The sequence below is a fragment of the Sapajus apella genome, unplaced genomic scaffold (assembly GCF_009761245.1).
Source record: "Sapajus apella isolate SASKATOON/1434 unplaced genomic scaffold, GSC_monkey_1.0 scaffold42, whole genome shotgun sequence".
NCBI classification, from domain to species: Eukaryota; Metazoa; Chordata; class Mammalia; order Primates; family Cebidae; genus Sapajus; species Sapajus apella.
Window position 1 is genome coordinate 1,133,149 of NW_022436982.1, and position 26,788 is coordinate 1,159,936.

General features: G+C 46.4%; 2 protein-coding genes and 1 non-coding gene across 3 annotated transcripts; 2 read left to right on the forward strand and 1 right to left on the reverse strand.

The window, feature by feature from the left end:
• Positions 1-99: 99 nt before the first annotated feature.
• On the forward strand, positions 100-11,664 carry BAG1 (BAG cochaperone 1). Its single transcript, XM_032299970.1, has 7 exons — positions 100-588; positions 1,958-2,086; positions 4,011-4,093; positions 6,727-6,840; positions 9,557-9,664; positions 10,758-10,820; positions 11,374-11,664. Exons 1-7 carry the CDS (start codon positions 372-374, stop codon positions 11,461-11,463), a joined length of 804 nt encoding a protein of 267 aa, XP_032155861.1. The 5' UTR covers positions 100-371; the 3' UTR covers positions 11,464-11,664.
• On the forward strand, positions 3,740-3,843 carry LOC116566201. Its single transcript, XR_004275796.1, has one exon. It is a non-coding gene; the product is annotated as a small nucleolar RNA U13 (small nucleolar RNA).
• Positions 11,665-17,657: 5,993 nt separating the features above from the next.
• Positions 17,658-24,419, reverse strand: SPINK4 (serine peptidase inhibitor Kazal type 4). The gene is made up of 4 exons (XM_032299971.1): positions 24,312-24,419; positions 21,467-21,507; positions 20,032-20,144; positions 17,658-17,863 (listed from the first exon to the last, which is right to left on the reverse strand). The coding sequence occupies exons 1-4, from the start codon at positions 24,370-24,372 to the stop codon at positions 17,818-17,820; spliced, it is 261 nt and encodes an 86-aa protein (XP_032155862.1). The 5' UTR covers positions 24,373-24,419; the 3' UTR covers positions 17,658-17,817.
• Positions 24,420-26,788: the final 2,369 nt, after the last annotated feature.

Sequence of the window (26,788 nt, forward strand, 5' to 3'; positions counted from 1 at the left end):
CAGGAATAGGGCGGGGGGAGGGGGCGGGGCTGGCAGGAATAGGGCGAGGGGGCGAGGGGGCGGGGCCGGCAGGAATAGGGCGGAGACGGGAAGTAGCCGGACTGGGTTGCAAGAAGCGGAGCTCAGCTACCTCCGCTGGGCGGTCAACAAGCGTGGGCCTGGCTGCGCGCGGCGGGGCGCGGAGACCGCGAGGCGACCGGGAGCGGCTGGGCTTCCGGCTGCGCGCCCCTCGGCCAGGCCGGGAGTCGCGCCAGTCGGAGCCCCCGGCCCAGCACGGCCCACCTCCCTCTCGGCGTCCATCTGTCCGGGGTGCAGCCGGCGGGCATGACCGACCCACCAGGGGCGCCGCCGCCGGCGCTCGCAGGCCGCGGATGAAGAAGAAAACCCGGTGCCGCTCGGCCCGGAGCGAGGAGCTGACCCTGAGTGAGGAGGCGACCGGTAGCGAGGCGACCCAAAGCGAGGAGGCGACCCTGGGCGAAGAGATGAGTCGGAGCCAGGAGGTCACCAGGGACGAGGAGGCGACCCGGAGCGAGGAGGTGACCAGGGAGGAAATGGAGACAACTGGGCTCACCGTGACTGTCACCCACAGTGAGTGCCAGGCGCTGGGTGGGCTCCGTGCTGGCCCCGAAAGCCGGGCCGGGTCTGTGGATTTGCCACGTGTCCTCCAGAAGCGTTTGTCCTTGGTTTGTCCTGCTGTCCGGCAGCGTGGGTTCTTGGTTGTGTCCGTGGGACTGCCTTTTGTCCCGGGCTTGCGTCTGCACTCTTTTGCATGTGGCGGGTGTATTTTGTCTCTGGCCATTTGTGCGATCCTGGGTGTTCGAACTTCTCCGTGCTTTACGTCGTGGGCCTGCTTGGGTTTGTGTGCCCGCGCAGTTATTGTGGTCTTTGTGTCAGGCATATATTTGGCCATGTGGTCTACGACTGCTCGGTGTGTGATGAGCCTGGCAGGGTGCTCCTCATCTGCTGAGTGCCTTCTCTGTGTGTGCAGCTTGAGTGGGCTGTGGGTCCAAGCATTGTATTCTGGACACCCTTTGGGTCTGCCTACTTGTTGGAGTTGACACAACCAAATGAAGTCAGTACACCGGAGAACTGAGTCCATGAGGTTTCCCCAAAACCAGCTAGAGGAGACCCAAGGGTCTGGGAATCTGGAGACCCAGATTCTAGATCCTGCAGTTTTGAGTGACCTTGGGATGGATGAATGTCTTCTTTCTAAGAATCTGGTTTCTACTCTGTGAAGTAAATTTGGTAACCCTGGCTTTTGCTGACCTCATGGAACTGTTGGGGGAATCAAAGCTTGGTGTAATGTACTGGACACAGGCTCCCTCCTTATTGTCCACATCCCTGGAAAAGAATTGGCATCTCCTCTTCGAGAAAGAAAGTCTCTGCTGTTTGTTTTTATTTATCCGTTTACGTAGCACCAGTCATGGGTGCACTCAAGTGTGTCCAGTGGGAGAAAAACAGTCACTTGCCCATGATAGCAAGTGAGATGAAAACCAATACAATACAGGGTACAGCGCAGTCAGGCCACAGGAAGCAGATGGCTTGTGACAAAAAGGGTGGGCTTGGAAATCAGCTAGATCTGATGTCAAGCTCTAACAGTTGGGTCTCCATAGGCAGGCCTGAACTTGCCTGAAGTCACAGTTTGCCCATCTGTGAAATAAGGAGTAACAGGTGGACCTACGTCGTGGGTTTTTTCTGAGGATTAAATTAGATTATACATGAAATGAATCTAAACAGCCCTTTATGCATAAGTGCTTAAAATGTTAGCTGATATCATTCATATTGTTTAGTTATTATGATAGAAGAAACAGAAATCCTTGAGGAGGTCACCAGAGGAAAGCTGGGTGGTATGGGGGCAGGCTCTGTGGAGTAGTTGGCATATGAGCTGGGCCTTGAAGGCTGGGTAAATAAATACAATAAAGTGTCATCTTCATCCAGTGCTTTTCTTTCTCCCCAGGTAGTGAGAAGCACGACCTTCATGTTACCCCACAGCAGGGCAGCAGTGAACCACTTGTCCAAGACCTGGCCCAGGTTGTTGAAGAGGCCACAGGGGTTCCACTGTCTTTTCAGAAACTCATATTTAAGGGTAGGCATTTCTCTCCCATCTTTTCCTTATGGCCAAAGGACAGTTTTAAATCTGCTTAACTTTTCCTAATAGTCACTCTGTTTTCAAACTGGGACAATTTTTACTTATTTGTTTATTCATTGAGTTCTTCAACAAATATTTATTGAAGACCTGCTAGGTAATGGACACTTTCATATACCTGGACAGGTATCAGATTTGAAGTCTTAGGATGATGACAGAAATCTCACCATTTTTGATGAAGCTCCTGGGCAGTCTTCCCTGGCTAGGTTAGATCATCTCCCCATTATATGTTACCATGGTACTCCCTGCTATTTCTGCATCAGTTCTATGAAATTACTATTAGATAATCATTTTTTTATGATTTCTGTTAGAATAACAGCATCTGTGAGGGTGGAGATACTGCTGTGTTTCCAGTGCTTCACATTGTTCTGACTCAAAGGAGGTTTTGAACAAATTTACCAGGGGCCTGGTTGTGGCAGGCTCAGTGGATGATGCTAATTTCTGCCAGGACCCACACCATCCTGACCCCTGTCCTCTGTCTTCCCACTCCCATGATAATTTATTATTTTATTTATTTTTTTGAGATAGAGTCTTGCTCCATCACCCAGGCTAGAGTGCAATGAGTGGCATAATCTCAGCTCATTGCAACCTCTGCCTCCCAGATTCAAGTGATTCTCCTGCCTCAGCCTCCTGAGTAGCTGGGATTACAGGCGTGTGCCACCATACCGGACTAATTTTTGTATTTTTAGTAGAGAGGGGGTTTTACCATGTTGGTCAGGCTGGTCTTGAACTACTGACCTTGTGATCTGCCCACCTCGGCCTCCCAAAGTGCTAGGATTACAGGCGTGAGCCACCACGCCTGGCTGAGAATCCATTATTCTGGTATCTACTGAGGAAAGACTTATCCCATTGGATATCAGTTATTATAAAGAATTTAGTAATAGTAATAGTAATAAATTTTACTTATATTTCGTAGTGTAACTTATTGTCTTTAATTTTAAAAAATATTTTGTTTCTGAATTGACAATAGAAATTCATGTTTCAAAATAGAGAAAAGCATGAGGAAGAAAATGTTCCCATGGATAAAACCCCTCATAATAACAGTGTGTCATCAGCATTCATTGTGGCATTCAAGTTTCTTGCAAAAAATGAGCTTTAATGCCTACAAAGCCTTTTTTGTTTTTTGCTTTTTGTTTTTTTGAGATGGAGTCTTATTCTGTTATCCAGGCTGGAGTGCAGTGGTATGATCTCAGCTTACTGCAACCTCCACCTCCTGGGTCCTCAGCCTTCCAAGTAGCTGGGACTATAGGTGTGTGGCACCACACCCGGCTAATTTTTGTATTTTTGGTAGAGACTGGGTTTTGCCATGTTGGCTAGGCTATTCTTGAACTCCTGACCTCAGGTGATCCGCCCATCTTGACCTCCCAAAGTGCTGGGATTACAAGTGTGAGCTACTGCACCTGGCCAAAGTCTTCTGTAGTATGGTTCATCAGCCCCTGGTTCCTGAATATTTGGCTCTTTCTAGTTTCTCACTATTATGAAAAGGTTGCACTGAATATTATTGTATAGTAGTTACTGTGCAGATGCATGTCCAATTATTTGTTTAGGATAAATATCTAGAGCTGAAATTACTGGGTCAAGATACCTTCTAAGATCCTTTTGCAGTTCATGAGTATGATGATTGGGTGTTCACACGCTTGTGTGAGATGTGCCACCCTTGAATCTTGTTACGACCTCGGCACATTACCCGTCTGACCTGAAAAAAAAGAAAAAGAAAAAAAAAAAAAAAAAAAAAAAAAAACCTTCTAAAAAGATACCAGTTCTTATTAGTGAACACACTTGTCTATTTCCTGTGTTCCTGCTGAAATTTATTTTTAGTGTTGTACTATTATTACAACTTGGCCTACCTTTCTCTTCCTTTTAGGAAAATCTCTGAAGGAAATGGAGTCACCATTGTCAGCACTTGGAATACAAGATGGTTGCCGGGTCATGTTAATTGGGAAAAAGGTAAATTCCATCAGAAATCCTCAGAATCAAATGACTAAAGTCCTTTATACATGTTTCTGTTTAGAAGACTAAATTTGGGACCCAGATTCTGCATTGGTTAAACACCTCTCTAAACAAATACAACCTTTATTTGTTTTATAGGATTACCAATTTTGTTCTCATACCCTCCTGCTCCTGTTGGTTAGACCTTTTGCTCTAGGAATTAGGAGCAGTTGTGCTGCCTTAATATGTTTTTTGTTTTGGTGGTGGAATCTTGGACTGGTTAAAATGGTGCCTGAGAGAGGTCTCATTCGCTTGGAGTAGAATTTGCAAGATACCTTTTGTTAAAATAAACTTGTAGATATTAAGAGTAATTACTCTGTGATAGTTCAGGAGCTTCTTTCCCTTTAACCAACATTTTAACTAAAATCTCCCATAAGTAAAACCTTTGACTGGAAAGAGAGGTTCAGATTAAAGAACTGAGGGGGAAAAAAGAGTCAGTTGGTTACAGATGAGGTCAGCAACCCTTAAGGTGATGAGAGAGGGCTGGCACATTGTGACACAGCAGAATTATTGAGCATATGAAGTTCCCTTATTTTGAGTGAGGTAGCTGAGTAGAGAGAGGGCAGAGATTAGTAAAGTGAAAACAAAGAAAATCTAATCCAGACTGAGAACTGCCAGGAGACTGGAACTCAGGACTTAGCTATAATGAGGAATGAATAATTTGGGATAGTGTAACTACACAGACAGCTGCTAGATCTAGCTACCAATGTGACAGAAGGGGGAAATATTTTAAATTTCTTGCTTTAGGGTCAGGGAGAATGGTGATGGGCAATAGGCAGAACTGAAGGGCCAAGTTTGAAGAAACTATAGGACTCTTACTTGGAGCTGACACAGGGTATGGAGCGAAGTGTGAACTCAAGGAGGGCACCATGGCACATGTCTATGGTCTAGCAACTCGGGAGTCTGAGACAGGAGGATCACTTGAGTCCAGGGCTTTGAGGCTGCAGTGAGCTATGATAATGCCTGTAAATAGCCACTGCACTTCAACCTGGGCACCAGAGTAAGACCCTATCTCAAAAAAAAAAAAAAAAAAGTCTGAACTTAAGTCTGCTCTACCTCTTTTGGACTGTGTGATACCATGTTACTTTACTGCATTAAGCCTCAGTTTCACCATCTGTAAAACAGCAGTACCTCCCTGATAGGGTTGTGGTAAGGCTTAAAAAAAATAATACGGGCCGGGCGCGGTGGCTCAAGCCTGTAATCCCAGCACTTTGGGAGGCCGAGGCGGGTGGATCACGAGGTCAAGAGATCGAGACCATCCTGGTCAACATGGTGAAACCCCATCTCTACTAAAAATACAAAAAATTAGCTGGGCATGGTGGCACGTGCCTGTAATCCCAGCTACTCAGGAGGCTGAGGCAGGAGAATTGCCTGAACCCAGGAGGCGGAGGTTGCGGTGAACCGATATCGCGCCATTGCACTCCAGCCTGGGTAACAAGAGTGAAACTCCGTCTCAAAAAAAAAAAAAATATGGTAATATGCTTAGGATAGTGTGTGGCATGTAGGGAGTGTTCAGTAAAAGTATTCATCGTTGTTAACCAACATCATATTAAAGAGGAGAGCTCAATTGGAGGCTGCTATTTAGGAATTCCATTTAAAGGAATAGCAGAATTCTGCCTGTCTTGCCATTCTGGACCCTCACAAGTGTTCACTGAAATGTGTTTGCCCGCCAGGCTTCAGTCCTGGTTGTTGATCAGTCTAGGACTGAGACTAAATCTGGCATTTGGATTGTCTCCATTCTCATAACCCAAGCTGTCAGGGCCCTCACCAGAATGTTTACTTAATATCTTCTCTCTAGTCTGGAGTCTTTGTAGATGGAAAACTTGATGTGTAACCCTTTGACTTGCTTTCCAAGAAGCAACAGAGTTCAAACCATTCTTTCTAGGTGAGTGGTTTCATGCAGTTGTGGTCAGATATTTTTCCTGACAAAGACTAGTATTGTTGATTGCTTTTTCTTTTTCTTTTCTTTTTTTTTTTTTTTTTTTTTTTTGAGACAGAGTCTTGTTCTATCGCCCAGGCCGGAGTGGAGGTGCATGATCTTGGCTCACTACAACTTCCACCTCCCAGGTTCAAGCCATTCTCCTGCCTCCACCCCCAAAGTAGCTGGGGCTACAGGTGCACGCCACCACGCCTGGCTAATTTTTGTATTTTTTAGTGGAGATGGTGTTTCACCATGTTGGCCAGGTTGGTCTCAAATTCCTGACCTCAAATGATCTGCCCACCAAGTCTCACCTGTCCTTGTTGACTGTTGACTTTATTTTCTTCTTTTTTTTTTTTTTTTTGAGACGGAGTTTTGCTCTTGTTACCCAGGCTGGAGTGCAATGGCGCGATCTCGGCTCACCGCAACCTCCGCCTCCTGGGTTCAGGCAATTCTCCCGCCTCAGCCTCCTGAGTAGCTGGGATTACAGGCAAGCACCACCATGCCCAGCTAATTTTTTGTATTTTTGGTAGAGACGGGGTTTCACCATGTTGACCAGGATGGTCTCGATCTCTTGACCTTGTGATCCACCCGCCTCGGCCTCCCAAAGTGCTGGGATTACAGGCGTGAGCCACCGCGCCCGGCAACTTTATTTTCTTCTTAAACATTTTAGAACAGTCCAGAGGAGGAAGCTGAACTAAAGAAGTTGAAACATTGGGAGACGTCTGTGGAGAAGATAGCTGACCAGCTGGAAGAGTTGAATAAAGAGCTTGCTGGAATTCAGCAGGTAACTCTCTTCATGGACCTTGACTTTCTGCCTTCTGTCAGAGCTTCCTAGATATACCTTGTAGTTACGGGGACAGGTTCTGCCATCAGACTCCCTAGGTTCAGATCGTGGATCCACCCTTTCTCTTACTGTGAACAAGTTTATCTTTGTCTCAAGTTCCTCATCTGTGAAAATGGAATAATAGTGACATTTCCTTCTTAGGATTGTTGGGAGGATTAAATAATTAGATTGAGCTTGACACATACTAAGTGCTTTATAAGCATTTATTGTCATAGTTATTGCCAAACCCCAGCCAGCATCCATCTGTGCTCACAGGAGAGCACCTGGCATGCTAGGATCATGTATTGTCTGAAGTAGAACAAGTAGCTTCTCCCTGTCTAGGCTGTTGTAGTCTGTTTGGCAAGGCAAAAAACATTTTGCTGATTCATAGAAGGTCCAAGTTGAACATGATAGTGAAGTTGGGAGAGTCATCCTATTCAATTCTTTATATTAGAGATGGGGTACTAAAACCCAGCACAGATTAGGACTAGCTCAAGACCACGTATTTCTTTTTTCCTCTCATTTTGTAACATTAATTGGTGTGTGTTTGTGTTTTGGCATTTATTTATTTATTTATTTAGAGACAGAGTCTCACTCTGTCACCCAGGCTGGAGTGCAGTGGCACGATCTCAGCAGCTCACTGGCAACCTCTGCCTCCCGAGTTCAAGTGATTCTCCTGCCTCAGCCTCCCAAGTAGCTAGGATTACAGGCTCTGCCTGCCACCACACCCATCTAATTATTTTGTATTTTTAATAGAGATGGGGTTTTACCATGTTGGCCAAGCTGGTCTCAAACTCCTGAGCTCAAGTGATCTGCCTGCCTCAGCCTCCCAAAATGCTGGGATTATAGGAGTGAGCCACCACTCTTGGCCTATATGTTTGTGTTTTAATTACAGAATACATGCTGACTGTACAAAAGTTTTAAGTACGTGTGTAGGCACTAATATGGAAAATAAAAATTAAACATGAGGCCCTAATTCAGAGATTACATTACCAAAGCCTGAAATGTATTTTTCATCTTAAAAAAAACATTTGGTATAGGCCAGGTGCAGTGGCTCACACCTGTAATCCCAGCACTTTGGGAGGCCGAAGCTGATGGATCACCCAAGGTCAGAAGTTCAAGATCAGCCTGGCCAACATGGCAAAACCCCATCTCTACTAAAAATACAAAAATTAGCTGGGCATGGTGGCAGGTGCCTGTGATCCCAGCTATTTGGGAGGCTGAGGCAGAAGAATCACTTGAACCTGGGAGGCGGAGGTTGCAGTGAGCCGAGATTGCGCCTCTGCACTCCTGCCTAGGTGACAGAGCAAGACTTCCTCTCAAAAAAAAAAAATTTTGGCCAGAAGGAGGGTGGGAAGCAAAAAAACAAACAAAAAAATTTTTTTGATACGTTATGTATGCTTTGTAAATTATTCTTTTATTGGACAAAAAATTAAACATTTTCTCATCTACTACTAAAAGAAAAAAAAAATTTTCCTGTGATGGTACTTTGCAAAGCTTGCATTTCATCTTATATAAATGTATCATTTACCTAGCCAATTCTGTATTATTCATCATGTAATATTATTTTTAGTATTTTGTGTAATGCTTCTTTGAATATCCTTGGACATAAATCATTTTTGACTGTTCTTGATTTTTTTTGGTAGAATAAATTCTTTGAGTTGGAATTGCTGGGTGATCTTTAAAGCTCTTGTTACATGTTGTGAAATCTATATCTGTAGCTCTTGGCCGTGATGAACATCCTCAGAGATCCCTGCTATCCAACTCTTATCACCAGCTAACTGGTCATTAGGCCAAGCTGTATGAATGAACCATTAGACAATTTAATAAAAATAAGCACTGCTGCCATTGGTTAGCATGTGTCTGTGCCACAAGTTAATTACACGTGTACATATATTCCCTTTGCCTCGAAGTAACCCCCTAGGGTGTGGGTATTATAATCTTCATTTTTAAAATGGGAGTACTGAGGCATGAATAGTCTTAAGTAATTTGTTCAAGAACACTTGTTGCCGGGTGCAGTGGCTCAAGCCTGTAATCCCAGCACTTTGGGAGGCCAAGGCGGGCAGATCACGAGGTCAAGAGATCGAAACCATCCTGGTCAACATGGTGAAACCCCATCTCTACTAAAAATACAAAACATTAGCTCGGCATCGTGGTGTGTGCCTGTAATCCCAGCTACTCAGGAGGTTGAGGCAGGAGAATTGCCTGAACCCAGGAGGCGGAAGGTTGCGGTGAGCCAAGATCGCGCCATTGCACTCCAGCCGGGGTAACAAGAGTGAAACTCTGTCTCAAAAAAAAAAAAAAGAACACTTGTTAGTCAATGGCAGTTGGGATTCATGCCTAGGCTTTGAAGACTCTAAGCCTGTGCTTTTAACATCCGCCTCTTGTGTGCAGGTATACACTTGTGACTGGGGGCTTCACTGGAGCCAAGCCTCAGGAGGCATTTGCAGCCACAGTGTGTCATGTGAGGTAGAGCAGACTACAACCCAATAGAATTCTTAGACTGGCCCAGGGCCAGCCTTTATAATTTTTCCAAGAGATCAAGTTGTGGATCTGACATGTGACCTGGCCTGCCAGGGCTGTGTTGGACTCAGTGTGGTCGCTTCATTAGTATCGCGGCGTGGAATTTTCTGTCAGCCTCAAAGAACCCTTGCAATAATGCATTATGCCTTCACAGGGTTTTCTGCCCAAGGATTTGCAAGCTGAAGCTCTCTGCAAACTTGATAGGAAAGTAAAAGCCACAATAGAGCAATTTATGAAGATCTTAGAGGAGATTGACACACTGGTAAGTAAATATTCAGCTGAGAAGAACTAGTTTTCTTTGACTGTATTTCAGTCACTTTCACTCTTTCAGTAATGTACTCTCCTATTGCCTGAGCAAACCCATCACTTGAGAATATTAAGTATCTACTACAGCTAGTGCTCAACTTACGACCACGATTGGTTCAGACAGACCGGTCGTAACATGATTTGGTCGTAAGTTGAGTAGGCTATATGCACGCAGAGATGGTAGTGCTGCCCAAAGCTGGCCCGCACTGTCATACGCCCAGCTGGGCAACGTTTGCGCTGCCAGACGCGGAGCAGTCGTGGCTAGCGATTGTGGTCATAAAGTCGAATGGTCGTAAGTTGCATAGGTCGTAAGTCGATCAATACCTGTATTGTGTGCCAATCACATTGCTAGGTCCTGGGTGAATGCACAATAATAAGACAGTTCCTGCTTTCTAGGCACTCACAGCCCTCCAGCATAGGACTTTTATCATTTATATTTATGTTTGCCAGTAGCATCTGTAATCAATATGAAGCTGGGACCCAAGTAGTCCACAATCTCATGGTCAAAGAAACAGAGGACTTCACTTTCTCTGCTCCTCATGTGACTGATCATTCTGCAGGGCTACTTACTTACAGAGGATTCAGCCAGACCCAGATCTCGTCAGGCTGTTGAAAACCATTAACTCAGGTTCTCTTTTGCAGATAATAGTAATGATATTAGCCTGATGCTTCATTCTTGAAGGTGACTTGTGCTGTGTGCTTCTGTTGGCCAGAGTTGTAAAGCAGCAGCAGCAGGCACTTTTCCTGTCACAGTGAGCCCATGGTCTGGCCAGGGCAGAGTATCCATACATAGGAAACAATGAAAGAACAAAGTCTGTGTTACAGATCCGTTCCTATGGCCCAGACGTTGAGAACAGAGGGAGCTTTTATAGGGTCAAGAGCCATGGAAGGGCCATATGGGATACAGACCTAGGGAAAGGGTTCTTGAAAATGCACATCTCATTTACATTGGTGACCTGTGACCTGTTTTGTATACTGTGGGTGTTTCTTGTGTGTTCTCATGTCATTTTCACTGAGGATTATTTATGTGTCAACTTACTCTTCCATAGATCCTGCCAGAAAATTTCAAAGACAGTAGATTGAAAAGGAAAGGCTTGGTAAAAAAGGTTCAGGTGAGTTGTGTAATAGCACATGACAAAGTATTATATGTTAATATGTTGGTATGTGTGTTTATCTGTTCAAAATCGAGTAGTGTAGAAGCGTGGTGTGTGGTATGGGCTTGTTTTGGTTATTGTTCATTTATCAGCAAGAACCCCAAACATCTGAGAAGAGCCCCCTATATCCCTGTAATTATATTTGAATTTAAACTATTTAGGGAGGGAACTCAATGGAGAGCAGACAGGACTGACACATTACACAATTCCAGGAGGCAGTATTCATGCATACAGTGCCCCCTGCAATTGTGCAGTAGCCTTGAGGCAAAGCTTTTGTGGCCTTTCCCACCTTTTAGGGGATTGCTGGCCTAGAGCGTGGTCAGAGACCCTGGTCCTATTCTTCCTCCCTCCCCTTACCTTGAAACCCAGGCCAGTTGCCCATCTCCATTCATGCACAGTCTGTTTTGGGTCTGAGTCATGGGTTCCCCAGAATGTCTAGGCAAAGAGCCTTGTGTGGGCAGTGGTTGGCTATCCCTGGATGGGCCCTCAGTGCCCCATGTGTATTTTCTAGGCATTCCTAGCCGAGTGTGATACAGTGGAGCAGAACATCTGCCAGGAGACCAAGCGGCTACAGTCTACAAACTTTGCCCTAGCCGAGTGAGGTATGGCAGAAAGAGGCTGTGTTGTCCTGAAGAATGGCACCACCAGCTCTGCCGTCTCTGGAGCAGAATTTACCTGATTTCTTCCAGGCTGCCAGGGGCAACTGGCCCATTGTCAGTTTTCCTACTCCCACACCAGTTCTCAATGAAAAATATGGTCTTTGTGATTTTGTGTAAAACTCCTGTCTGTTTTCTTCTTCTGATCTCTGTGGTTGTGCTGTCTAGCAATCCACCTTTTCTGGAGAGGGCCACCCCGGCCCACATTTTCCCAGCTGTTTGGACCTTTGGGTGCTTTCTTTGGGCTGGTGAGAGCTCTAATTTGTCTTGGGCTAGTTTCAGGTTTATAGGCTGCCCCAGTCCACAGATACATGAGGGCTGCTTTGCTCTTGTGATCACATAGTCCCATAGCTGTAAAACCAGAATCACTAGTCAGGAATGTTGGGAACAGCATAGAAGAGGTGTTTGGCACATAAGTAGACCACATATCCCTCATTGTGACCTAATTCCAGAACATCTGGCTGGGCTGTTGCTTTATAGACTTTGTCTGTACCTCCCAGTGACCCCAACTAGCCACAGGCCATGAGATCTCAGGGGTCCATTCCTGGGATGGAGCCTGTCTTCCTTGTCCCCAAGCAAGTCTTCAGAAGGTTAGAACCCAGTGTTGACTGAGTCTGTGCTTGAAACCAGGCCAGAGCCATGACTTAGGACGGGCAAAGAGAAGGTGCCAGAATGAGTAAAGCAGGCAGGTGGTATAGCCAACCATAAACTCAGGAGTGACATGTACTTCCTTCAAAGGCATTTTTGTTAACCATATCCTTCTGAGTTCTATATTTCCTTCAAGGCTGTTCTATCCATTTTACAGACTGTCCCCCCCACCTCCACCTCATAATTGTTATTAAAAAAATTGTTGCCGGGCGCGGTGGCTCAAGCCTGTAATCCCAGCACTTTGGGAGGCCGAGGCGGGTGGATCACAAGGTCAAGAGATCGAGACCATCCTGGTCAACACGGTGAAACCCCGTCTCTACTAAAAATACAAAAAATTAGCTGGGCATGGTGGCGCGTGCCTGTAATCCCAGCTACTCAGGAGGCTGAGGCAGGAGAATTGCCTGAACCCAGGAGGCGGAGGTTGCGGTGAGCCGAGATCGCGCCATTGCACTCCAACCTGGGTAACAAGAGCGAAACTCCGTCCCAAAAAAAAAAAAAAACAAAAAAACAAAAAAATTGTTTAAGGCCTGGCATAGTGGCTCATGCCTGTAATCCTAGCACTTTGGGAAGCTGAAGTGGGAAGATCACTTGAGGCCAGGAGTTTGAGACCAGCCTGGCAACAGGGTAAAAAAAAAAAAAAAATTAGCTAGGCATAGTGGCATGTGCCTATAATCTCAGTTACTGGAGATGCTGAGGCACAAGAATTGTTTGAATCCAGGAGGTGGAGGTGGCTATGAGCCAAGATTGTGCCACTACACTCCAGCCTAGGTAACAGAGCAAGATTCTGTCTCAAAAAATAAAAATGATTGAGTCGGGGGCAGTGGCCTCTTCCTGTAGTCCCAGCTACTTGGGAGGCTGAGGCTAGAGGATCACCTGAGCCCAGGAGTTTGAGTCTAGTCTGAGCAACATTTAAATAAATAAAAATCAGGAGGCTGAGGCAGGAGAATTGCCTGAACCCAGGAGGCGGAGGTTGCGGTGAGCCGAGATCGTGCCATTGCACTCAAGCCTGGGTAACAAGAGTGAAACTCCGTCTCAAAAAAAAAAAAATTAATAAAAAATAAATAAATAAATAAAAAGGAAAAAAAAACAAAAACCCCGCTGTTTATATGCTCATTGTCAAGTAGAAGAGTGTTTTGTTTGTTTTTTTGATCAATGAGGAAAAGCCTTTCATGGCTATAATCATAATTTATGCTTAATAACATTTGAGAGTAGCCCTGTGTGCTAGAACTCTGCCTGAAATGATCAGTTGCTGTCACCCTATTCTTTAGCACAGTGTCCAGGAGACAGACTTCTAAAAGGCCACTCTGAGACCAACATCATTTGACAGAGAGGGAGTTGTTGAAGTCCCAGGAATTTAGGACTGGGTGGGTAAGACCTCAGACAAGGTGGTAGAGGTAGACTTGTGGACAAGGCTCAGGTCCCAGCCCACCACATCCCCAACTTTAATCAGAGCGGTTCACTAATCTATTTTTGTGTGATAGCTGTATGGTGTGGGCCATTTAATGAGAAGTTACTGTATGCAGAACACTATTCTAAATTTTTCATATATATCAGTCATTTAATTCTAACATAACAACTTCAGAAATAAACAGATATCCCCATTTTAGAGATGAGGAAACTGAGAGAACTTAGGTCATTAACTCAAAGTTGTAGAGTAAGCGGCAAAGCCAAGACACAAAGCTGGGCGGTTTGGTTTCAGAGCCAGTGCTTTTCACCTCCACTGTACTGCCTCTCAACCAACACAGGGTTGCACAGGCCCATTCCCTGATTTTGTCCTCTCTTCCTCTTCCTTTAGCTCCCACTTCCTCTCTGGCACTTTCTAGTTCGTTTTCGGCAGAGCAGCCCGAGTGATCATAAAGTGCAAATCTTACCATGTCAGTCCCCTGCTTAGAACCCTCCAGTGGCTCACCGCTTCTCTTACTATAAAGGTGGAAGTCCTTACCCTATGCCTTCTCCCATCTCATCTCAAGCCCCTCGTTTGTTTGTTCTCTGCTGTCAGCCACTCTTCTTTCAGGTCCTCAGATGCACTACGCCCTCTCCTGCCTGAGTGTCTTTGTACCTGCTGCTACCTCTGCTTGGACAGCTCCTCACCTTCCTTTTTCCAACCCCAACCCTTGTATAGGTGACTTATTCATTCTTCAGAAGCACTTGTCTCTTCCATGGAGAACCCTCGCCTGCTGTCTTGAGACCCTATCAGGCCCCCAGTTGGGATCCTCTCATGGCTTCCCATATGTTTCTTTCACAACATTTACATAGTCCATGATAGTTTACTTGTGGGATGATTTGGTTAATCTTTGCCTTTAAAACCAGACTGTCAGTTCCTTGGGTGAAGGAGCGTCATGGTAATAGTGTTATTTCAAGCATATTGTTTTGTATATAGTAAGACCTCAATAAATATTTGGAGAACGAATTAATGTTGAATGCATACATCAATAATGAAATTTCCGTAGCTGCATTTAGCCTCTAAATCTCTGTCAGCATTGGAATTTTCAGTCTTAACAGCCTTTATTGCATTAAGGGTTGAGAAAAGAAGCCCTAAGGCATAGCCTACTGGGCAGATGTGCTGGGTGATTGCACAGGCTGCACCCACACAGATCTACTCATCCAAGGGGTTTCTGCCTGTGAAACCCTTCTCCCATGAGAAGGGGAGAGAGCACTCCGTCTCAGTTGCCCACTTGCCTGGGACATGGTAAGTCCTACTGCTGGGAGAACAGATGGGAATGTGTGTTCCCACAAACTAATCCTTCAGCCTCACAGTTGGAAGGATTCTCTGACGTTGTTTTGTTTTGTTTTGTTTCATTTTGTTTTTCTTCGAGATGGGGTCTTGCTCTCTCACCCAGGCTAGAGTGCAGTGGCGTGATCTCTGTTCACTTCAACCTCTGCCTCCTGAGTTCAAGCGATCCTCCCACCTCAGCCTCCCAAGTAGCTGGGACCACAGGTGCATGCCACCATGCCTGGCTAATTTTTTGTATTTTTGGTAGAGACAGGGTCTCACCATATTGGCCAGACTGGTCTCAAACTCCTGAGCTCAAGCAATCTGTCTGTCTCGGCCTGCCAAAGTGTTGGGATTACAGGCATGAGCCACCCGTTCCTGGCCTCTACATTGTCCATTTAGTTAACGGTTTCTACTTATCCTTCAAGGCACTTGGTAACTTAAGGTAACTTAAAGGTTACCTCGTCTGAGACTGCTTTATATAGTAGTCAGTACCTTTGTTGAAAGTACCAGAAACCTAATTTCAAAGAGACTGGGCAAAATAGGAACTTGATGGTCATCATATCAAGTCATCCCATGAACTTTGGGAAGGTTAAGGGCAGCTGGGCTTCAGAAGCTCAAACACTGCCTGTAATCACTCTGCCTCTGCATGTCTGTGTTATCTTCTTATTCCTGCTCCTTCCACAAAGCAGGAAGTGTGACTGCTAACAACCCCCATGTTGTTCATCCTACAGCTCCAATGCCAGAGGGGAACTGCCTCTGTTTTCTTATTTCTGATTTGAAAGATCCTGGGGAGAATTCTTTTGGCTAATCAGCGATGGCTAGGGCAGCAGGGTCACATGCCATAGATATGGCCTTTAGGAGCCAACACTTAATGTTTTGGGGTAGTTCCCAGAGATGGGACCACAGAGTCCACATCTGTAAGTGGTGAATTAGGTATTCCTTCCAGGTGGTGCCTGGCACATTGTTCAGGCTTAATCTCTGATTTCTCAGGTGGTGAGTAGAAGTCTGGGAAGGAAGGGTCACTGATGAGGTGTTTGGCTGGGCTGCGCCACTTGGGTACAAGAGGGGTGTCCCACTTAGGGCAGAAACTTTTAGATGTCACCAATATCCACTTTCTCCTCCTAAAAAAGTGAACTAATTTTTACTTCAATGCATGGCCAACCAGATAGACTATTTCTCAGTCTCCCTGCTCAGAAGGCCATGAGACTACATTTTAGTTAATGGGGTATATACAGAGTGTGTACATCTTATGGGAAATGTCTTCAGAGGCAGGTGGCATGCCCTTTCTCTCTGTGGCCTGGAATGCAGATGTGATGGCTGTAGTTGGAGCAGCTGTCTTGGGCCTGAGGTAGAAACTGATGAGGATGGCAAAGTAACAAAATAGAGGAGCATGGAGTTGTCATACTACATAGGTCAATGTGTGGGAGAAACTATATTCTGTCTATAAGTCACTGTTATTTTGGGTTTTCTGGCTGTCACAGCCAAACTTTCTTACATCATTCATAAGCAGTTATGAAACAAGTTTATCAGTCCCAGTGGAAGGCCTTATTCATAGATGGCCTCCTAGTCCTGCCACCTGCAAGTCTATCAGCAACAATTCCTGTCCAGTGTTTCCATTCCAGTGGTCCAGGGAAGGTAGCTTCGTGCATTCCTGTGCCCTTTCTGCCCACTCTACAGCAGGAATCGGAGTCTGTAAAACTGCTCTCACCTGCCCAGGCCTCTCTCCATACTCCTTTCTCCTGCCACCATTATCAAGAGGCTCTGTCTATTCAACATATACCACAAGAGGGGGGTCTCTGTCTATGGTGACAGTTCTGAACGCTGTGTGTCCCTGTGGGACATTGTGTGAGTGCATGTGTGCAGGACGTGCCTGGGGCTGTGTCTAATGTCAGAATATTTGACAACCAGTCAGAGCGGATGTTGACCAAAAGAGCAGAGCAGCATCTGGAAATCATCCTGCAGTGCCAGGAATTAATCCCAGACCCTGGACACCGAGAGACCCAGGTGTTTCCAGGGGATAATCTGAGTGGCTAGGGTATAGGGGGAAGGGTGGCACTCAAAGGCCTTGGGGCAGCACCTGTTTTCAATTGTGGAAAAACCTAGTTCAATGTTATGACAAGCAGTTCAGCTGTACTGTGTACACTGCCTGAATATCAGCCATTGCTGTGTGTCACGTGTATGTGTGTGCCTGCCTTAGATTGCTGGTATAGGCCAGTAGGAAGCCATGGGGGGCACAGGGTGACTCTCACAAACCTTTTTTTTTTTTTTTTTTTCTTTTTTGAGACAGGGTTTCACTCTGTCATTCAGAGTACAGTGGTGTGATCATGGCTCACTGCAGCCTCCACTTCCCAGGCTCAAGTGATCCTCCCAAGTAGCTGGGACTACAGGTGCATGCCACCATGCCTGGCTAATTAAAAAAAAATTGTAAAGACAGTTTTGCTGTGTTGCCCAGGCTGGCCTCAAGCGATCCTGCAACCCTCAGCCTCCCAAAGTGCTGGGATTACAGGTGTGAGCCACTGCACCTGATTTTACAGAAGCTTTCTGAGGCTGGGCCATGCACCCTGGCAGTGGCAGAGAATACAGATCTCACCTAGGTTTTTGGCCTGAATGACAGTCCAGTCTGGGGCAGACAGGAACACTAGGCACCATCCTGGGGTCAGCGACTGGCCTTTCAGGCAGGCAGAAGATAACTGGGACCTCTGAGGGGACATGTGACAGGGTTGAGGAGTACCAGAGGGATGGGGAGAAGCTGGACATCAAATTCAGAGTAGAGAGAACAATGCAAAATCCACCTCCTATCCCCTCTGCAACCAGTGTCCCCAGAGATACTGACCACTTCACAGAGTTGGGCTGGATCTTTTATTTCACATCATATCCTCTCCATGCCCACCACTGTTCAGCCTGAAACTTCGTGGCTTGAGGTGCTCCTGTAGGATCAGCATTTGCCATCTTTCGTGATCTGGATGTCCTGTTTGGTTTTTCTGGGATCAAAGAAGACAGGTATGAGGCCGCCTTCTCAGGAGCTGTAATGTACCATTCAGGGACCTAGCATAGTCCATCCAGATATCCTGCTGAGTGGTGCTCACATATGCAGTATACAGATGCAGGGAAGATCCCAAGGTCCATAGGCACATCCTTCTACAGCTTTTCCCTTTTGCACACCCTGACGGCTGCCAAATCTGTCTCCAGCTTGGACCTCTGTCCTGCCTGTTGATGCAGTTGTCCATATCCACTGGGATGTCCTAGAGGCTCAACTGTCCACAAACATCATTGCCCCCCAACAGAACTGGTACAGACCCCCAAACTACCCATTCAGCACATGAAACCGCTGGCCACCCAAGCCCACAAATGAGAAACCAGTATGTCGCCTCCTTCCCCTCACCCTTTACATCCAGTCACATCCAAGCCTGTCAATTCTACTCCCAATGTACCTTCTAACCATGAGTCTTTAATTAGCGTGATCTTTCTCTAAGCTAGGACAACATCCTGCTGTTCCTTATATTTCCTCAAATACAAACTTTCACATCTATCCACAGCTTTGCAGCTTCCAAGGACTTTCTTCACTGCCATGGTCTCTTTTAGCTCTCAGGGTCATAGAAAGATGAGTTTTATGTTTTTTTTGTTTTTTTTTGTGGAGAATGGGGTCTCACTATATTGCCCAGGCAGGCCTCGAACTCCTGAGCTCAAGCTATCCTCCTGCCTCTTCTTCCCTCAGAGCTGGGATTACAGGTGAGAACCACCATGCCCAGCCAGAAGATGGGTTTTATTGATGAAGAAACTAAGAGCCAATAGGTGATCTGATGTAGGGAGGTTATGTTCTAGCCCTGCTTATCTCTCTGGACTCACTTCTTTTTTTTTTTTTTTTTTTTTTTTTTTTGAGACGGAGTTTTGCTATTGTTGCCCAGACTGGAGTGTAATGGCACGATCTCGGCTCAACGCAACCTCCGCCTCCTGGGTTCAAGCAATTCTCCTGCCTCAGCCTCCCGAGTAGCTGGGACTACAGGCACGCACCATCATGCCCAACTAATTTTTGTATTTTTAGTAGAGACGAGGTTTCACCTTGTTGACCAGGATGGTCTCGATCTCTTGACCTCGTGATCCACCCGCCTCGGCCTCCCAAAGTGCTGGGATTATAGGCGTGAGCCACCGCACCCGGCCTGGACTCACTTCTTATTTCTCCCCCATTCTCCCTTAAACTTTACAATCCAACAAGTCCAATTTCTTATGTTTCCTCAAATGTAAATTTTCTTTTCCTTGTAGACATTTTCAAACAAATCTACTTGGAATTATCTTCCCTTGCTACTTTTTCCTAGCTAATTTCTACTTATTTCTCAGGGTTGAGTTCAGGAGTCTCCTCCTCCAGGCAGTCTTCCCTGCTCTTGCCTCTTCCCTACTCCCATGACATCCTGTGTGCCCCACTGATCCCTTAGAATTTTGTGCTGCAGGCCAGTTGCGGTGGCTTATGCCTGTAATCTCAGCGCTTCAAGAGGCTGAGGTGGGTGGGTCACTTGAGATTGGGAGTTCGAGACCAGCCTGGCCAACATGGTAAAACCCCATGTCTACTAAAAATACGAAAAAAATTAGCCAGGCATTGTAGTAGGTGCCTGTAATCCCTGTAATCCCAGCTACTCAGGAGGCTTGAGGCAGGAGATTCACTTGAACCTGGGAGGTGGAGGTTGCAATCAGCCGAGATCGTGCCACTGTACTCCAGCCTGGGTGACAGCGAGAGTTCATTTCAATTGGCTGACCATCAGCCTGGCTTCCCCTTTACATCAATTGTATGTTCAGGAGGCCATTGATGCTGACTAACTTATGCTCTATTCTAGCCCCAGTGCCTAGCACATAGTAAGTGCTTAAAAAATAATTGCTGGCTAGAGGAATGAAAGAACAAATGAGATCACATAGTCAGGGCAGAACAAGGAAAAGGGTTTCAGCCCCTACTCCTTACCACCAGCTTCTAGCTTTCTGCTTGGAACCATGTGCCCTCTTTGAATTAATCTGGTGTTCATTCAATTAGGGCCACGTGTTAGAGGACTCCTCTCAGGTCAAGCATGTATAAGGAAGAAGCAGGTCAAGTCTTACTCCTTTCAGACTGTGCACCAGAGATGGGGGTCCACCCAATAAAGCAGGGGTTATGGGGCAAACTTACATCCGAGCCAAGCAGAGCTGGCATTCATTTGTATATGTGACCCCATCAGTGCCGCAGACCAGGTTGGATGTCTGGGAACAGGTTGGAGACTCTACCATGTGTTCACAGATGGGCTGTGAAAGAGAAGAAGGGAGGGAGAGGATTCAGGTATTCAGAGGCAGTGGGGAGGGATACGGGTTCTGCTTAGAGCCAGAGAGTCCCCAGGGAGGTATCAGAGTCAAGAAGGCCCCAGTGTGGGTCCAGCGAAGATGAAACCAACCGCTCGGGACCCCTTGGTGTGTTTGCTTGTATGTGTGTGTGCATGACCACCACACGTGCATGCCTATGCCTGGGTGTGTACATATGTGTACCTGTGTCTCCGGAGCCCAGGCATTCAAGTGTATGCCTGTGTTAATGTGTGTGGAGTGAGTTTGTGTCCTCTAGCACCTGGGGATAGTTCATACCCTCTTCAAAGACTCTAACCAGAACTTCTGTTGCTAGTTCCATTGAAGACCCCAGGACACAGAACCACCCATCATTCCCAGGAGGCCCCTCTCTCCCTAGGGGCTCCTGTACTGTCCCTGGCCTGCATGATCTATCAGGCCCATGTCAGAAAGGCTACACAGGGTGGGAAGGCTGGAGAAATGGGGCAGAGCTTGGGGCTTAATTGAGGCTGTCTGAAAAGGTTTTAGGTCAAGCCTGAGGTCAAGGTCAGAACTTGGTCAGGACCAGCATTAGAGCCTGAGACAGGGATAGGGTGAGAAAGGTAGCCGTGAAGGCCCGAAAACAGTGGTGTTCCTCTGACGTAGGCTAATTGAAATAACGTATGTAAAGTATTTGGCTCTTTTGCACTGAATAAGTGGGTCTAGATTCTGAAGGACTGATGGGGAGGATGCTGAGGCTCCAGATGGGAAGGTGGCTCTGAGCCTCCTTATTCCCCTATGTGAAGGGGTAATCTCAAAGGTCTCAAGGATATCTGCACCACTGCCTTCTGGTCACTGGGGACATCAGACCAAGGGCCAAGGTAGAATCAGATTCAGGGGTAACTTGGTGTTTAGACAATCAGATGGAATGTGGTGGGGGGAGGCTGGCACACTCCACAGGTGCATTCAGTGTGCCAGGGTCCCCTCTGTTGCTTGCCCGTCTGCACTATACAGAGCAGAGAGCACACTCTGTCCTGCTGAGCCTGCATGGGGAGATGTCACTGATGGAAGGGGCCTTGAAGACCAGGTGGGGGGATCACAAGGGCTTTGAGGCCAATCTTGGGACTTGGGTGAGGGGGCTGGGCCTACTCAGCCTTGGGGGCTAATCTGAGGAATGTGCAGGCCAGGAGCCCAAGTTGAAGCCATTGAAGGTGTCTGAGCAGGATCATGGAGAAGAATAACGGGTTCCTTAGCATGGATGAGAGGGCTCCTCTCAGCAGAGGGAAAGCGAGAACAGCACGCAGCTGCCTTACCATTCTTGAGAAAGAGAGCTTTCCTGCGGACACTGGCACTTCTGAAACACAAAGAAGCAAGAATTAGATGATGCTAGCTCTGGATCCCAGGTCTAGGGATCTGAGGACTGCTTCTCCAGGGAGCATGGCCCAGCAACTATCCAACCTGGAATTCCTCAAGGAAAGGTGGTGAGTCACCAGTCAATGGGGCTGCCAGAAAGCTGATGTGATCTTGCGTTCCATACACAGAGATAGAAAGGAATTAGGGAGATGACAGTCCAGCCTATTCCTTGTTAGTTAGGTCCACTGGAATTGTTGTGTACCATATAATAATTATAAAATAACAATTCCACAGTTATTATGTGCCAGGCATTGAGAACACATGATTTTAAGTACTCTCCACCTCTCTCTTACAGCTTTGTGTAACAGAGGGAAGAAAGGAGGTAGTAGTGGATGCTGTGTTCTGCCACCAAAAGCCCTCCCTCAAGACCGAGGCACTTATTTACTCATTTCCCCAGCTGCCAGGAATATTGACCACTCGCTGCAAGTCCCTTCTAGGAATTACCTTCAGAGAATAGAGCTGCCTCATCAAGGCTGCTTCCTCTACCCAGGAACAGTCCATAGCCCATGTCGGGTTGATGTGGTTACGAAGGCCACCTGACCCCCTTGTCCAAAGTGGCCTATAGGCTCATCTGAAGCTTCTGTTGCACTGCATCGAAGTCAACCTCCCTCATCCTTCATGGATATTACTCCCATGAACTCAGTGAACTCCCCAGTAAACTGCATGCATATCTCAGAGTCTGTTTCCTGGGGCAGAGGTCGGTTTAAGCAACTACAAAAGAGGCTCAAAGAGGTGAAGCAATGCAGTTTGTTAAGGCAGAGCTAGGATTTGCACATGGGTCTGCTGCACTGCAGAGCCTGACTCTTTCTACATGCACCAGGTCAGGAGTTCAAGACCAACCTGGCCAACATAGTGAAACCCCCTCTCTACTAAAAATACAAAAATTAGCTGGGCATAGTGGCGTGCGCCTGTAGTCCCAGCCACTCAGGAGGCTGAGGCAAGAGAATTGCTTGAACCTGGGAGGAAGAGGTTGCAGTGAGCCGAGATCATGCCACTGCACTCCAACCTGGCGCCTGGCAACAGAACGAGACTCTGTCTCAAAAAAAAGAAAAAAACAAGAAACCAGACACAAAAGATTACATACCCTATGATTCAATTTATGTGAAATCCTAGACCAGGCCAACTAATCTGTGATAGAAAAAAAACACTTTGGGAGGCTGAGGCAGGAGGATCACTTGAAGCCAGGAATTTGAGACCAGCCTGGGCAACACAGCAAGACCCCGTCTCTACAAAATAATTTAACAATTAGGGCCAGGTGGGGTGGCTCACACCTGTAATCGCAGCACTTTGGGAGGCCAAGGTGGGTGGATCACCTGAGGTCAGGAGTTCAAGACCAACCTGACCAACATAGTAAAACTCCATCTCTACTAAAAATACAAAAATTAGCTGGGCATGGTGGTGCAGTCCTGTAATCCCAGCTACTTGGGAGGCTGAGGCAGGAGAATCACTGGAATCCAGGAGGTAGAGACTGCAGTGAGCCTAGATTGCACCATTGCACTCCAACCTGGATGACAGAAGAGACCAGCCTGGGCAATAAGCAAGATCTCAGCTCTACCAAAAAAAAAAAAAAAAAAAAAAAAAATTAATTAAAAAAAGAACAGTTCCTTTGAGGACACCAGCCAGCCAGTTACCTCTACAGACCAAGAGAAGCCCCAGATCTGTGGCCAAGACCAGCTTGAGGCCACCAGTGATCCTTGACTCAGCTTCAAATCCTTCCATTTCTCCTTAGGAAACTGCATAGTCCCAGGGATGCCTCTGAGGCAGGTGGCAGCTATCTTTCCATTGCTTAGGCAGGTAAAGCAAATATTTAATGATGACTTCCTGTCCTAAAGCAAAAACATCATCTTATAAAAGGAGAGTTGCACTTTAAAGGTCATCTAAGGGCCAGGCACCATGGCTCATGCCTGTAATCCCAGCACTTTAGGAGAAGGCCAAGGCAGGTGGATCACTTGAGGTCAGGAGTTCGAGACTAGCCTGGCCAACATGGTGAAACCCGTCTCTACTAAAAATACAAAAAATTAGCTGGGTGTGATGGCACACACCTGTAATCCCAGCTACTCAGGAGGCAGAGGCAGGAGAATCACTTGAACCCAGGAGGCAGAGGGTGCCATGAGCCAAGATAGTGCCACTGCATTCCAGCCTGGGTGACGGAGCTAGAAACTGTCTCAAAAAATAAATAAATAAAAATAAAAAATAGGCTGTTGTGGTGGCTCTTTCCTATAATTCCCAGCGCTTTGGGAGCCCCAGGTATATGTGTCCAGGCCTGGGAAAGGGCTCTCTCATGCTCACATGGTTTCCCAAGTCACAAACCACAACCTTTCAGAGAGGTCGGGAGCTCAGAAGAACTCAGCCAGATCTCTTTTAGCACCTACCCCCTGCAGCCAGCACACTTGTCAGTCTCTCCTGAGAGCTGGGACCCACCTGCTCTCTTCTGCCCCCACAACCTCCAGCCCAGTAGTTGCTCAGTGCAGCTTGAACTGGAACCATCTCCTCCTGTACAGCTGGAGAAACTGAGGCCCCAAGAGGGTAGGGGACTTTGGCAATTCTGGGCCAGAGTCAGGATTTGAACCCGTTTCTTTTCTCCCAGGCCAGAGCTTCCCCGAAACAGTGGAGGGTGCATATGCAGAATGAAGGTGCATGCCAAAAGCTGAGGACTCACAGGGTGCTCCATGCCCTGCCTCTGCTCCCACCCCCAGCTCACCTACCAACACGAAGTCACAGAGAATCCAGGTTCTGCCCACTCACCCCTGTCCACAACAAGGAGGGCAGCCAAGGTCAGAGTGACTACCCACTGGTAGACAGCCATGCTGATCCTGGGATGGTGTAGCCTGAACTGGCCAGGGCCTGGGCTGGGCCTGGAGAAGGATGGGGGCCTATTTATAGTGCTACTTCCCTTATCTTATCTTATGTGGGGCCAGATAGAGAGGCCAGAGTTGATCTCTACATGCTGGCATCCGGAAAGGGCTTGCTCTAGGTAGAGATGCTGAGTTCATGGTGAAAAGGGGATGTGGCCATGGGGCTGATGGGTTTCCAGAGTGACAAAAAGTTTGGACAGCTTGCAAAGCTGACTCCAATCTGAGGGTTTGAGCAAGGAGAGGAAAGTTGAAGTAGAAAGAGAGTCCAAGGCAGAGAGAAAAAAAAAGAGTGGGAAAAAGCAACTGGAAGATGGCAGGAGGCAGAGAAAGGGGCTGGAGCCTGGATTCCTTTGCCAGTGCCTCCAGCAACCAACTCTGACCTCAGTAAAGCCGCTTTTCTTAACTGGGCCTCAGATCACCCATACACGAAGTGGAGATGATAATTCTGGCTCTGCCTTTCTCACAGGGCTGCTGTGAGGATGGGGGCAATGATAGCAGATGGGAAAAAATTTTGCAGAGATGAAATGAACTGTAAATGTAAGCAGAAATGATCCTGTTTAACTTTTTTATTTCACTTTTTTTTTTTTTTTTTTTTTTTTGTACCACAAGGTGGTCACAACAGGCAAAACAAAGGCAAATAAAACATAAAAAGGAGCTGAGCACGGTGACTCACGCCTGTAATCCCAGGACTTTGGGAGGCTAAGGCAGGCGGATCACAAAAACCCTATTTCTACTAAAAATACAAAATTAGCTGGGCATGGTGGCGCATTCCTGTAATCCCAGCTACTTGGGAGGCTGAGGCAGGAGAATCGTTTGAACCCGGGAGGCAGAGATTGTGGTGAACTGAGATCATGCCATTGCACTTCATCTGGGCAACAAGAGCCAAACTCTGTCTGAAAACAAAACAAAACAAAACAAAACACATTAAAAGGAAGATGACTTCTTGCTTTGCAGGTATTATGTGTTCATTTGCATTTTCCTTTCTTTTTTTGAGCAGTCTCGAAGTGTTGCCTCGGTTGGTGTGCAGTGGTGCGATCTCAGCTCACTGCACCCTCCGCCTCCCAGGTTCAAGTGAACCTCCTGCCTCAGCCTCCTGAGTAGGTAGGATTACAGGCGCCCAACACCACACCGGGCTAATTTTTTATATTTTTAGTAGAGACAGGGTTTCCCTATGTTGGCCAGACTGGTCTCAAACACCTGACCTTGTGATCCGCCTGCCTCTGCCTCCCAAAGTGCTGGGATTATAGGTGTGAGCCACCGATCCGGGCCTCATTTGCATTTTTATAGGTTAAATACTGACAAGATTCTTTTTTTTTTTTTTAATTCATCTGGGTGCAGGTGGGCTAATGCCGAAAAGGGCGTTAGCCAACAAGATTCTTTTCAAGAAAAATCAATTTCTAAAACTCCCCCATACTTACACAGTATTCATGAATAAGTAATTTGGTTATTTGCTCTAAAAGAATTTCTGATTTATAAACATAAATTTCTTTTGCATACATATTTCTCTAATTTATTTAGAGGAGTGTTTTTCAGCTCTGTCTGCAGATTGGATTTTCCTGGGGGAGAAGTACAAATACAGATCCTGAGTTTTACTCTGAAATATTTAAATCAGAATCTGTGTTTATTTCTTATTTTTGTTCTGTGTGTGTGTGTGTGTGTGTGTGTGTGTGTGTGTTTATTTATTTATTTTTATTTATTTTTTTTTTTTTTGGGACGGAGTTTCGCTCTTGTTACCCAGGCTGGAGTGCAATGGCGCGATCTCGGCTCACCGCAACCTCCACCTCCTGGGTTCAGGCAATTCTCCTGCCTCAGCCTCCTGAGTAGCTGGGATTACAGGCACGTGCCACCATGCCCAGCTAATTTTTTGTATTTTTAGTAGAGACAGGGTTTCACCATGTTGACCAGGATGGTCTCAATCTCTTGACCTTGTGATCCACCCGCCTCGGCCTCCCAAAGTGCTGGGATTACAGGCTTGAGCCACTGCGCCCAGCCCTTGTGTTTATTTTTTAAAGAAAAACTTTATTTTATGTAAAAAGAAAAAAATAGAAAAACTTTATTTTGAAACATTTCATGCCTACAGATAAGTTGCAAGAATATTACAATGACAAGGGGAAGGATTCTTGTTTGAGGACAGCCCCAGTCAGGTGCGATGGCTCACACCTGTAATCCTAACACTTGGGAAGCTGAGGCAGGAAGATTGCTTGAGCCCAGAAGTTAAGAGACCAGCCTGGGCAATATAGCATATCTCAGCTCTACAAAAAAAAAAAAAAAATTAATTAAAAAAAAAGAACAGATCTCTTTGGGGACACCAGCCAGCCAGTTACCTCTACAGACCAAGAGAAGCCCCAGATCTGTGGCCAAGACCAG

What these genes read in the sequence shown, in the direction of transcription:
- BAG1 (XM_032299970.1), top strand. Translation starts at nt 372, where the DNA reads ATGAAGAAGAAAACCCGGTGCCGCTCGGCCCGGAGCGAGGAGCTGACC. An exon ending in CACCGTGACTGTCACCCACA is followed by an intron (nt 589 to 1,957) that starts GTGAGTGCCAGG and finishes CTTTCTCCCCAG; the next exon opens with GTAGTGAGAAGCACGACCTT. An exon ending in TAGAGGAGATTGACACACTG is followed by an intron (nt 9,665 to 10,757) that starts GTAAGTAAATAT and finishes ACTCTTCCATAG; the next exon opens with ATCCTGCCAGAAAATTTCAA.
- SPINK4 (XM_032299971.1), bottom strand. Translation starts at nt 24,372, where the DNA reads ATGGCTGTCTACCAGTGGGTAGTCACTCTGACCTTGGCTGCCCTCCTT. An exon ending in CCTCCTTGTTGTGGACAGGG is followed by an intron (nt 21,508 to 24,311) that starts GTGAGTGGGCAG and finishes TTTGTGTTTCAG; the next exon opens with AAGTGCCAGTGTCCGCAGGA. An exon ending in AGCTCTCTTTCTCAAGAATG is followed by an intron (nt 20,145 to 21,466) that starts GTAAGGCAGCTG and finishes TCTCTTTCACAG; the next exon opens with CCCATCTGTGAACACATGGT.